This window comes from Piliocolobus tephrosceles, chromosome 2 (genome assembly GCF_002776525.5).
Source record: "Piliocolobus tephrosceles isolate RC106 chromosome 2, ASM277652v3, whole genome shotgun sequence".
Lineage (NCBI taxonomy): Eukaryota > Metazoa > Chordata > Mammalia > Primates > Cercopithecidae > Piliocolobus > Piliocolobus tephrosceles.
The window spans coordinates 70,110,216-70,123,053 of record NC_045435.1 but is presented as its reverse complement, the minus strand read 5'-3'; the positions used below and the strand labels follow the sequence as shown (position 1 = coordinate 70,123,053).

General features: G+C 40.4%; 1 protein-coding gene across 7 annotated transcripts in view; it reads left to right on the top strand.

The window, feature by feature from the left end:
• Positions 1 to 12,838, top strand: part of SLC25A26 (solute carrier family 25 member 26) — a 167,763-nt gene that overhangs the window by 31,500 nt on the left and 123,425 nt on the right. For all 7 annotated transcript variants that reach the window (XR_004228844.1, XR_002728914.1, XM_023200326.1 and 4 more), the window contains exons 4-5: positions 11,403 to 11,507; positions 12,697 to 12,744. Coding sequence is in view for 5 of the 7 variants with exons in the window: in XM_023200326.1 (XP_023056094.1) it covers positions 11,403 to 11,507; positions 12,697 to 12,744 (153 nt within the window). In the remaining 2 variants the exon portion in view is untranslated. The remainder of the gene's footprint in view (positions 1 to 11,402; positions 11,508 to 12,696; positions 12,745 to 12,838) is intronic.

The following is a 12,838-nucleotide window of genomic DNA, read 5'->3' as shown; positions in this document are numbered from 1 at the left end:
GATGGGGTCACCCTGAGGTGAATCAGGGGCTGAAAGCTGTAGGGCCTTGGCTGCTATAGTAAGGAGTGGGGCTTTTATCTTTTGATCAGACTTGTAATTTTAAGAGAGTCCCCTGGCAGCTGTGTGGAGATAAGGGGCTACTAAAGGAATCCCCAGGAGAGAACCACAGCCTGGGCAGAGGGATGCAGAGGGAGAGAGTGAATTCAAGAGATGTTAAAGAGGTAGAGCTGGCGGAAAGATGATCATTCTTTTAGGAGCCCTTCCAGCGACATCCTTCAGTGCGTTTTTCATCATGGTTGCCTTTTAGTTTGTTTTGTCTCTATGTGTTGTGCACCTGCTTGAATTCTCCAATGGAGTCTACTGAGCTAAGTTGAATAAGCATGCCACATCCTGTTAGTGGGCCCAGCCATCTGACGCTGAGTTCACACACAGAGAGGGGAAGAAGACGGAAGAGAGAGAGGGTCAGGACAGGGGAGGGTCAGGGCTTGCCCTGGCTTAGCATTATCTGCGTGTGGTGATGACCTTGCTTGTAGTTATTTGTCTATTGAATGTGCTGAAGAGATTTATCAGGGAGGCCTTTAGAAAGGAACATCGTACCCCATCTATGTCTCCACCCCCAGTTTCTCGATGACTTCCTTTTCTAACATATTTCAGATTGTTTTCTGTTGTATGGATTTTCTTTTTCTAATATAGTATGCAGTGTTCAGATGATATTGATTCATGATCTAGGAGAGAGTATTTCATTGATTGTTTTATTTAGTTAGTGGACAAAAGGGAAGGGAAACTGTTAACTTTTTATTTAAGAGCTGCATCAGTTTATAGAACACAATTAAGTTGAGCTTTATAGGCACAATGTGATTTTCATATAGGATGAGGCAGTTGAAGAAATGCTTCTGAGCCACAGGAGTGAAACTTGGTCAGTTATTGCCACTACATTGTAAATGGAAAAATTGAACACTGCTCTCAAAGGACCAAAATACCAAAGGAGGTTAGGATTAGCCACTTCCAAGCAAGCCTGAACTCTGTCAGTGACAAACCTTTATTTCCTAAAATATTGCCTTGTTAAGATGAGGATTCTTGAACTAAATGCCACTGTCACTTATTTGCTTTGGTTTGTGATTGTGTGCTTTTCAGTATTTGAGTGCCTGTTGTATATCTAATACTGTTAGTAGGTGCTAAGAGACACCAGATAAGAAATTTGATCCCTGTTTTTGAGGAGCATAGGTTAGTTGGATCCATCTGTTAAATAACTAGGGAGTATTTGAGGATGTCTGTAGGAAGGTAGCATGGTATGGAAGGAACATGGGCCGTCAAGTTACACAGATCAGGGTCAGATTTGTGACCTGTCCATGTATTTGTCTGTAGGCCATTTACTTGCCTTCACTGAAATGCTGTTTTCTTCATCTTGGAAAAATAGGATTAATGCCATCCCAGTCACAGTTCTTACAAGGATGAAATTATACAGCACTTACAAAGTGTCCAGCCTAGCATCTGACACACAAAATGTTGAATAAAACATTGGGTCTAGCCCCATTTCACACAAGTTGCTGAATGTGGCACGTTTTTAGAATTTCCTGGTTTTGGAAAAGATATCAATTCAGAAGAAGAGGAAATTGAAATTCAAAGAAGTTTAGTGATGTGCTCCTAGTTTCCCAGCTGTTACTATTCCCAGCTAATAATAAAACACCATTGCAGAATAAGTAATTAGATAAATATCTCTGTGTATACTTCCAGGAGCACCTCTGTTTCCTTTTTCATGTAGTATTTAAAAAATGGCAGAAGTAGCGATAAGTATACTACTTGTGCGGTAAGGATTCATATCACTGGTTTCTTAAAATGTTAGGTTCCAAAATTTGCCATTGATTACTGTGGTAGGCAAAATAATGCCCCCCCACCCAATAAATATGTCCTAGTCCCCAAATCTGTGAACATGTTTCCATACATGGGAAAGAGATTTGGCAGATAGTTAAGAACGTTGAGGTGGGGGCTGGGCATGGATTACAAAGTGCTGTAATCCTAGCACTTTGGGAGACTGAGGCGGGTGGATCATTAGGTCAGGAGATTGAGACTGTCCTGGCCAACATGGTGGAACCCCGTCTCTACTAAAAAAAAAACCACACAAAAAAATTAGCCAGGCGTGGTGGTGGGCGCCTGTTGTCCCAGCTACTCAGGAGGCTGAGAATGGCGTGAACCTGGGAGGCGGAGCTTACAGGTCATGCCACTGCATTCCAGCTTGGGTGACAGAGTGAGACTCCGTCTCAAAAAAAAAAAAAAAAAGAGGTAGAGTTTTCTGGATTATCCAGGTGGGCCCAGTCTAATCACTGGGGTCCTTAGGAGAGGGAAATGGGGGTCAGAGAGCTGAAGATGCTATACTGCTGGTCTAAAGATAGAGCAAGGGGCCACAAACCAAGGAGTGCAGGGGAGCCCTAGAAAGCAGGAAGCCGATGCTCCCTTGCAGCTTCCAGAAGGCATACTGCCTGACTGACATCTCTCGATCTTAGCTCAGGAAGACCCATTTTGGAATTCATACCTTCACAATTATAGACAATAAGCTTGTGTTTTAAGCCACTAAATATGTGGTGATTTGTTAGAACAACAGTAGGAAGCAAATACAGTCACCATTACCACCTCCTGCACGTTCAGATTTTTGTATTGGTGGGAATCTATAAATCCATCCATGGGATGTTTGTCACCTCCTGTGAAATCATGGCTCATGTAAAAGTACAAAAGCAAAAAAGCCATTTAAGGCTCATCTTTTGGGTTATGTAAAATTCTGTGAACAAATTTTTAGACACGGGCTAAGCATTGATAGAGTTATTTTCATTGAGAAGACTTCCCTGTGTAGTCTGGATTATCCGCAACAGCAGTCTTGTCAGGCGAGGGACGACTAATACGTACAACAATTGAACTTATTTGTGTGATTAGAAAGAGTCTTATAAGGGAGAAAGGTTTGATGAACATAGGTCCCAATGTAAGTAGGTAAAAATTAAAATCTAAGGAGTGTAAGTTAGGATTTGTAAATTGGTTTTGTCAACAGCTGTAATTCCATTTCTCAGCAGAAGATGGCAGACTTGACACACAAATGGAACTGTTGTGGAGGTTTTTGATTTTTAAATGATGGTATAGAAAGAGATGTTAAATATTCTTAATTGGAAACCTTTCTAAAGAGAATTTTGGGAATTACAAAGAGAATGTGGAAATGAAATACAAGTAAGCAAATTGCATTTCAAAAATCTTTATAGTTTCCTGGGGTCTCTCCCTGACCCCCTGTCTTACTAATTTGCCACATTGAGTTTGCTCTGTAAAGTCCAAAGTAGCTTTTGCTTTGAATATGATGAAGCTTTGACTGGCTCTGTTCAGTGTATTGTTAAATTTCTGTTGAATTGGTTATAGAGTTGCCTGTTGAAACATGAAACATTAGCTGAAATTAAACCTTGAATCTTTAAGTGCATTAGATGTGTGTAAGTATGACATCTTTATTGAAAAATAATTCTGGAGATGATAATCAGAAGACTTGGGTTTCACCCATACTTCCTGAGCTAAGTAGCTCTCTGACCTTCAGCAACTTCTATGATCTCACATTGATTTATATGTAAAATGCTGACATAATTAGCTTCTAATATCAGGAATATTTGCAGGTAGTTGATGGAGTTTCTGGGAGAAAAATCTTAAATCAGAATTTTTTTGTGAACTATGTTGAAATAGTTGCAAAGAAGATGTAATGTTAATAAAAGGTATTGTTGGAGATACTCAGGGACTTTGAAGAGCATTTCCAGAGCGAGAGGACAGGGTGCAATTGTAAAACCCTGGTGGTGATGTGCTGCAGGAAGGGAACTTGGCTATGGTAATGAAAGAACCAGAGATTTTAGCAGCATCCATTTCTCTCTCCCTCCACTCAATACCTAAAGTGAGGCCAAAGTTCACTGTAATTTTTTCCTTTTCAGACACTTAGTTTTATGATTTGTAGCGTTGCATCTCGGGTTTTTGTTTTTGTTTTTGTTTAAAGAGACAGGGTCTCATAGGTGGCCTAGGCTGGCTTCAAACTTGTGGCCTCAAGTGATCCTCCTGTCTTTACCTCCCTGAGTAGCAGGGACAGCATGCATATGCACCTGGTTCTTGGTGTTTCATTTAATAAATACCAAAAGGAAACATTCAGTCCTTGGTTGCAGCAGTCAGTTAAAAACAGCAGAAAAGGTTTTATTTATGTCAAAGGAAAAAAAATCTTGGTAGCAGCATCATGATTTAAACAACATTTTAATCTAAGGTTTCATCATATTTTGGCATGTTGAAGGAGACAAGCATTGCATTTTGATTTTGATAAAGTATGGAAGGAGCATGTTTTTTTTTTCTTTATGGAAAACCTTAGTAGTTCTTGTTTTTAGATAGAACTTTAACATATAAAACATTCTTGGGTTTAGTGAAAATGCCACCATTCCTGTGTCGTGGTTTCATACTGAACCCCAGATTTATGAGGAAAGAGTGCTCTGCAGAATGGATTTACCAAGAGACCCACAGATGACATTCCCTTTATTTCCTTTCATAGAACCATAATACTGTAACATGTTTTTGTTCTTGTGCAATGAAATACTCTGTTGTAGCTCAAATTCAAATCTAAGAAGGATCAGAGTTAATAGAAAACCAAATGGAAGGCTCCGGAGGTACTGGAGGAAGCAGAAGCGTTACTTTGTAGTGTGTCTCTTATGCTGCAGTTGTCACCCAGCAGAAGTCAGGAAGCCATGCTGGGTGCTTTGTACCCCTCCACTAGTTAGATTGATTTTTTTTTATCAGAGAGCCTTTTCAAGGTTTTTCTTCTGCATCTGTATTTTTAAGAACTAAAAACATAATAGTAAGAACATGGAGGGTTATGAAGCATGAAGTTCCATAAATATTTATACCAAGCCACAGAAGTAGACAATTCCTATTTTCTTGACATATTGGGGTCGGATTTCACTCTTGACCTCTTGAATTGAAAAATGCAAGGAGTTAGTATACCCTTTTCTTTCTCTTTTCTTATTTATTTATTTTCATTTCTTTAATGAGTTTTAGATGCTAGGAGCTTTCCTTTTAGGTTCATGTAGGTTTCATTGGACTTATACCCAATTTTAGGCCTTACTGGTAAGCAGTTTTAATCTTGTTTTTGTGGATTTATTGCTACTAAATTTATAATATGTAATTTTTATCAAGGCTAATAGGTTGCCATCTAAAAGCATATTTTAAATTAGCCCTTTTATTTTATTTTTCTCTCTCACTTAAAATCTTTGGTCCATAATAAATACTTTTTTTCCTTTGAAATTATGTTAAAAACTTATGAAATAATAATAAATGTGAATTGTAGAGAATTTAGAAAATATAGGTAGGTAGAAAAGAAACATCTGTAATTCTACTCTGTTTTTTCCCTACTCTTTACATAAGTACATGTATAGACAATAAATACATGTAGAGGCAAAAAAAAAAAAAAAAAAAAAAAATTAGGCTGGATGTGGTGGCTCCTGCCTGTAATTCCAGTGCTTTGGGAGGCTGAGGCAGGTGGATCACTTGAGGCTAGGAGTTTGGGACCATCCTGGGCAACATAGCAAGATCCTGTCTCTACCAAAAGATGAAAAAATTAGCAAGCAATGGTGGCACATCCATAGTCCCAGCTCCACAAGAGGCTGAGATGGGAGAATCACTTGGGCCCAGGACTGAGGCTGCAGTGAGCTATGACCATGCCACCTTACTCCAGTCTGGGTGACAGAACAACACCCTGTTTCTATGTATATTTATATGTAAATTCTAAAGTATGGAAAAGTCATTTCTGTGGAATTGATGTTTTTTGTTTTTTTTTTCTGATTCCTTTCCTCCTGGCTAGTTTCATTTGCTTTCAACATAAAATAATACACCAGCTGATTAGTAAGTTTGGTGCATACCGTCTTCTTGCTCTCAGGGTGCTTACGGTTTAGTAGAAGAGGAAATATATTTTACAAACTATATGGTGTAAGTTAATAAGCAAAAAATGTCAGATAAGAAAGCTTATTTGGGAATTAAGAATTCAGAAGGGAGGGAATCTTTTGAGGTTAGATAAGGTATAATTTTGGAACATTAAGAATTATAGAAATAAGGACCTAAAAAGATACCATAAAGATTTCTGGTCCAAGTCAAGTAAGAAAAATTATACATATATGCATCTAATTATATAAATATATGCATTATTATTTGTCAGTTTTCTTAATTTTGAAATGAATTAAAAAAAAAAAAGACTCTGGAAGGCCAGAGAAACACTCGGGAATTCACTTGCAGAACTGGGGACACAGTCTAGGGCTGCAGACCCTCAGCCAGACCACTGCTCATTCCTCCCTGGAGTTGAGCCCTGAACGAAAGATCCAGTTTTGATGCAGGAGTGGCCCCGAGGCTGAGGGGTGGGCCTGGTAAGGGGAGGTAGTCACAGACGGAGAGGCATGGGCTCGGGCTTCTGACTCTACCTTTTTTCATTTCCTGTGGGGTCTTTGTGTATTATTTCACTTCTTTCCTAGATTATCAACCTTTGTCTTGCTGAGAGCACTTTCCCCCATTGTATGTGCAAATGTCGACTGTCTTAAATAAAACCACACTATTCCTTAACCCTGTGGCCCTCTTAACCCTGAACCCATCTCCTAACATGTAGCCACCTTCCGCTGACGGTAGTCTACACTTGCTTATCTCCCTCAATACCTTATGAATTGACCATAATGGATCTCCCACCCCAGCCACTCTATGGAAACAATACTGGTGAATACTGGAAACCCTCATATGTGCGCTGCTGAAGACTCTTGATGCTTTCCTCTGCCAATCTCCATTTGAGGCTTCTGGCCCCCTTGCACATCAAGTAGGGTGCTTGGTTGCTTGCCATCAACATTGATCCTGGCTAACTTATGGAATGAAGAATATTTTTTTGAAGATTGGCAGTCACTGTTGCCTTCCACTTCTCCTTTGCCCACAGAATGCTGATTTGGTTTGTGTCGCATGTTCCTAACGCTTTGCTAGATCTAGATATCCTCCACCTCCCTAACAAGGGGTGGCCACGTCATACAACTCTGGCTAACACATGCAAGGAAATGTCTGCTGGGGGGAATCTGAGAAAAGAGAGGAGGCCTGTTCTTCTTGCCTTGAACTCTGTTGTGTGATGAGGTGGTACTGGGGGACATAAGAGCTGCCTTTTATCTGAGAGTCAGGAGGCCTAAGGATGAGAAGCCAGGGAGCTGGATGGCTGGGCAGAAGGATAGGAAGAGCCCGGCTTCTTGTTCACTTTGAGGTTCTGGACTAAAAGTTGAACTGCCTGTCACCAAATCACTTAAGTGACAAATGTCATTTATAGTCATGGTCGTGGTACTTGCATCTAAAAAAGCAGTTATTTCTGTAAATGAATGTTCAACTTTCCCGGTCGCTCCAAACAGCACTGTTCAATGGAGACATAATGTAAGATGCAGGTGAAATTTTATATTTTCTAATAGCCACATTAAAAAAGGTGAAAACATCTGCTGGGATGAACTTTAATAACATCTTTTATTAAACCAAACACATCCATGGTATTTAGATTTCACGTAAAATTAATGTAAAATAATTATTAATTGGGAATGGTGGCACCACCTACTCAGGAGGCCAAGCTGGGAGAATCGCTTGAGCCCAGGAGTTCAAGGCCAGCCTGGGCAACATAGTGAGACCTCATCTCTCTTTTCTTTTTTTTTTAAAGAATTAGTAACAGGATATTTTACATTAATTTTTTATACCAACTTTTCAAAATCTGTCATTTAACACTTATGGAACATCTTAATTGTACTAGCCACTTTTCAAGTGCTCCGTAGCCTCATGGGCTAGTGGCCTGCATATTTGCCAGCATAGCTCTAGAATCAGACCCCTGGACAGGAGTGTTTGATTAGTTGGACCTAACTCACCTGATTGTGGTCCTTCTGCCAGGGCAGGAGGGGAGAGACTGACTCCCTTTGTTTTTCCTAACTGGGAAGCCCCCAACACATGAGAGTCAGAAGCTGGGCAGCCAGAGAAGGCAGGTGTGCCTGGTAACACCATGTACCCCCTCCCACTGTTGCTTGCCCTTCAAAAATTGACGTTCCCAGGGTTCCATTATTGGCTTTTGATCTTCCTTTTTGCTCTCTCTTCGGCTGTTACTATCTGTTTTTGCAACCCTGTTGTTTTCTAGTTCTATAACCATATATTCATTACTTGGCTGGACATAGCCCCTTACGTGTCCCCAGACTTCTCCTCAACATTGCCCAGTCTGAACTTACCTCCCCTCTTCTTCCCTGGACTCCTAATCTCATGTTATGGGAATACCATATGCCCATTATCCAAACCAGAAACAGAAGCATCTTACTGTCTCCCTACTTCTTCACTCCTTAACCTCCTGTTGGTCACCAGGTCCGGTGCATTTTACTCCTGAATTTTTCCTCAGATTTGACCTTCTCTGAGCCACATTCATTTCCAGACCTCTTATAGAACTGCTATAGCAATCTTGTAACCCATCTCCTGCCTTCTGGCTCTTGGTCTGCGTTTGCTTCTTGCCTTCCTCCCCACTCCACCCTCCAGCTGTCCTGTGCACTGCAGCCAGAGGGATCTCCCTAAGCACACGCTGTCATTCCTCTGCTTCAGCTTTTTCAGTGTTCCCACTGACTATGGAATGAAGTTCCAGCCCCTTAGCAGGGTATACAGGGCCTTGTCTGTCCAGTCTTACTTGTCATTACTCCTGACCTTGCACTTGCTGCTTTAGTAATACGGAACCATGTGGGCGGCTGCCAGCTTTGGAATACTGTGTTGGTGGGGCTGCCGCTGATGCCCCTGGACACACTGCTTTTGTATTTATGTACTTTCTTTTTTTTTTTTTTTTGAGACAGAGTCTCGCTCAGTCGCCCAGGCTGGAGTGCAGTGGTACGATCTCTGCTCACTGCAAGCTCCGCCTCTTGGGTTCATGCCATTTTCCTGCCTCAGCCTCCCGAGTAGCTGGGACTACAGGCGCCCGCCACCACACCCGGCTAATTTTTTGTGTTTTTAGTAGAGACAGGGTTTCACCATGTTAGCCAGGATGGTCTCTATCTCTTGACCTCGTGATCCGCCTGCCTCAGCCTCCCAAAGTGCTGGGATTACAGGCGTGAGCTACCGTGCCCGGCCATTTATGTGCTTTCTTTCATTGTTTGCTCTTCCCACTGTGCCCTTCCCACCTTTCTTGCCAGCTCGTTCTGGCTCATCTGGAAGGTTCTATAATGGTGTAATCTTGGGCAGTTTCTCTGAATGTTGGGATTGGACTAAATATCCCTCCTCCACATTTCCCATAATCTTTCTCCCCCCCCCCCCCCCCCCCCCGCTTTTTGGCCATATGTTACTGAAATTATTGATATGTATTTATGGGTTCTTTGAGGCCAGGGCATCATCTTAGTCTTCTTTGTCATGGAGTGGCTTGTGTAGTATCTGGCTCCATATGTATTTCTTGAACTGAATTAGAGAAGTTTAAAGGGAGACTGGGTGGAAAGATACGTTGGCCCAAGTTACAGACAGCTTTATGCATAAGAAGCGTTCAAATGTTCGGTGAATGAAGAAATGGAAATCGGATTATATTGTTTTGTAAATCTTGTCAGTTTTGGTAGAAAAATAACTTCAGGTAATGAATCCTGTGTTACCATAACCATACCCTTTGTTGTAATGCATCCGCATGAAGCATTGTTACTTCCTAGCTTTAGAGGCGATATGCCCATGTTTACTGACTTCATGACATCTAAAATCACGTCACAAGGCATCTTTGTCCCATTTGTCATGGGGTACTGGGGCTTATATCTGTTCTGTGCCCAGTCTGCTCTTGCCAAGGCTAATTCCCTTAGCGTAGGGGTTGGCAAGCTGTCACCTGTTTTTGTAAATATCATTTTATTGGAACATAGCCAAACTATTAATTTATATATTAATATGTATAGCTGCTTTTGTGCTAAAACAGCATAGCTGAACAGTTGTGACAGAGACCATGTGGCTTGCAAACTGTAAAATATTTTCTTTTTTTTTTTTTTTTTTTTTTGAGACAGAGTCTCACTCTGTTGCCCAGGCTGGAGCGCAGTGGTGCCGTCTTGGCGCACTGCAAGCTCTGCCTCCTGGGTTCATGCCATTCTCCTGCTTCAGCCTCCCGAGTAGCTGGGACTACAGGCGCCCACCACCACGCCCGGCTAATTTTTTGTGTTTTTAGTAGAGACAGGGTTTCACCATGTTAGCCAGGATGGTCTCGATCTCCTGACCTCGTGATCCACCCACCTTGGCCTCCCAAAGTGCTGGGATTACAGGCTTGAGCCACCGCGCCCGGCCCTATTTGGTCTTTTACATTATAAATTTGCTGTAGAGCCTTGCTTTAGAACCATTTAATTTTGGACAGACAAAGCCTTATGTAATTGAGTACTGATCTCTGATTAGGAATCAGGAGAATACAGATCAAAAAGGACAAACCTCTTTGAGTTGTGTACTCTATTTGGTGGGACGGTTTTCTTATATTTCTTGCAGGCTAGTCTTGAACTCCTGGGCTCAAGCTACCTTCCTGTCTCAGCCTCCCGAGTGCCATAACTTTGGTGTTCAAGGTTACATATGTGAAATCTAAGTTGCAGAAAAAGTTTTTATCTTTGCAGACTGTTAGGTCCATAGAGGCTTAAATACAGGACTTCCATTAAAATGTTTAAAATATGTTTGCACATCTCCCTCCCTGTACCTTGCCACCCTTTCTCCAACCTTGCCTTCTTTCCTTTTGTGGGCAGAGTTCCTTTGGGTTTGACTAATTTTTTATTGTTTCTCTTTCTGAAAATAAGTAAATTACCTTTATATAGGGTAAGGTAAAATCCTGGCAGTGTGGATTTGTGGTGACATATACCCGGCCTCAGCATGTCAGCAAGGGTGATATTAGAATCATATATTGGCCGGTAGCTGTGAGGATGACCCATGTCTGCTGGGATGCTGGAGGAGAGCGTACAAGAGTGCTGGGAGTCCCTTTTCAGTTGCTGCATGATCGAGAGTTGTGGGGGCTGGAGTTGGTGAGGGATGGAAGGGTGGGTACCAGCTGATGGTCAGCTTGCCTCTACAGATGTGTGCATTACTTGCAGTAAAGCAGAGGTTCCTCTGGTTCATCTTTCATCACGCATGTTTGAAATGTCATGTGCCAGATGCAGTTCTGGGCGTTGGGGATTCGAAATGAGTAAATGTGCTTCTCGCCGTTGGGAGGCTTATAGACAAATGTTCTTGGAACATCTGGCAGGAGGTGGGAGGATCTGTATAGGACAAGCCAGGAAAGGTTTTTTGATATCTTGCAGTAAGCCTAAGTATTATACCTTTTTACTATAATTTTTGCTTACCAAAAAATTTAATTTTTATAGCAGTTATTTACTTTTTAGGATATAATTAAATTTGTCTTTTAGGTTGCCTGCCTGATTCGAGTTCCATCTGAAGTGGTTAAGCAGAGGGCACAGGTATCTGCTTCTACAAGAACATTTCAGATTTTCTCTAACATCTTATATGAAGAGGTGAGATGTGTTTTTTAAGCTCTTCTTTTCTTTATTAAGATTTTATAGTAGCTAATATGAGCACTGTGGACTTCATCCTGACAGCCTTAGAGAAAACTTTACAGCTGAATTTAATGTCCAGTTATAGTAATTTTTTGCTAAGATTATCTTTGCCTTTTATTGGTTTTTGAGTATTTTCATTTAAATGTTTTTCAAATTTCTAAGCATAACATTGAGTGTCTCTACAGTATATGTGTCCTGAATTGTAATCTTCCTGCAGTTCTTCTGGAATCAGATGTGAAACAAATTGTAAATATGTAAAATGAAGAAAGATACTCTATTAAAACATCACTATAGTATTTTAGGTCCATGGAAGAGATATAGTACTGGACTGATGACAGTAACCAGTGTCAACATTTATACCAAAATGTAGCTTCCTTTACTGATGCATTTGAAACTGTCAGTCAGAAATTGTTTTTCCTGGCCATATGACTAGAGAGCATTTAGTTGCTTTCTTTTATAGTTTTTATAGAAGTCTTTTTTTTAAAAAAAAAAAACATGAGAATCACATGGAAATTTTTAGTGAGTGTTGATTTTAGAAAAGTTATTTGTAATAGTCTGTTACCTAGGTGAGGAGACATTGAATATTAATTGTACAAATGAGATGAAGCTAGTATAGCTTCCTCATTGAACTATGTGGATGGTTAATACATATTTGTCTGGAAATATTGACCACTACTTTGGGAGATTATGAATGAATTTCTGATGTTTGAAGCTATAAATATAATTCTGTTTATATACAAAAGGATAATTGGCATTTGTGTGCATTTGCTTTTGGAAATGTATTTAAAGCATCTCAAATTTTTTTTCCAAGAGAAGACATGTTACAGCAATTAAGTATAATCAATATTTAGTAGAATAGTAGCAACTAAAACTAAGTAAATATGTAGTCAGTTTTATTGTTAGAGATGTTCCTATTTCAAAGGAAGCTAATCTGAGCTCCCTTAGGAGCTATTATAGAGGTATATAAGTTATATAAGGTATAGGTTATGTACCTTAGGCCAGTTTACAATCATTAACCTCTTATAAAACTGTGGCAATTGTGAATGTTCTAGAACTCAAACAAGAGCAGGTAGATCTGCTGTATACAGAGCGTCCTTCAGAAATCTCTGCCATTCTTTCTGAGCTCTTGGCTGTTTGTTTGTTTCAGGGTATCCAAGGGTTGTATCGAGGCTATAAAAGCACAGTTTTAAGAGAGGTAAGTCACTTACTTTCCAATATTGAAGTACAAAAGAATGATGTGCTTTGTTCAGTAAATTTACACTACTTAACAGTTAGAAATATATTTGGAG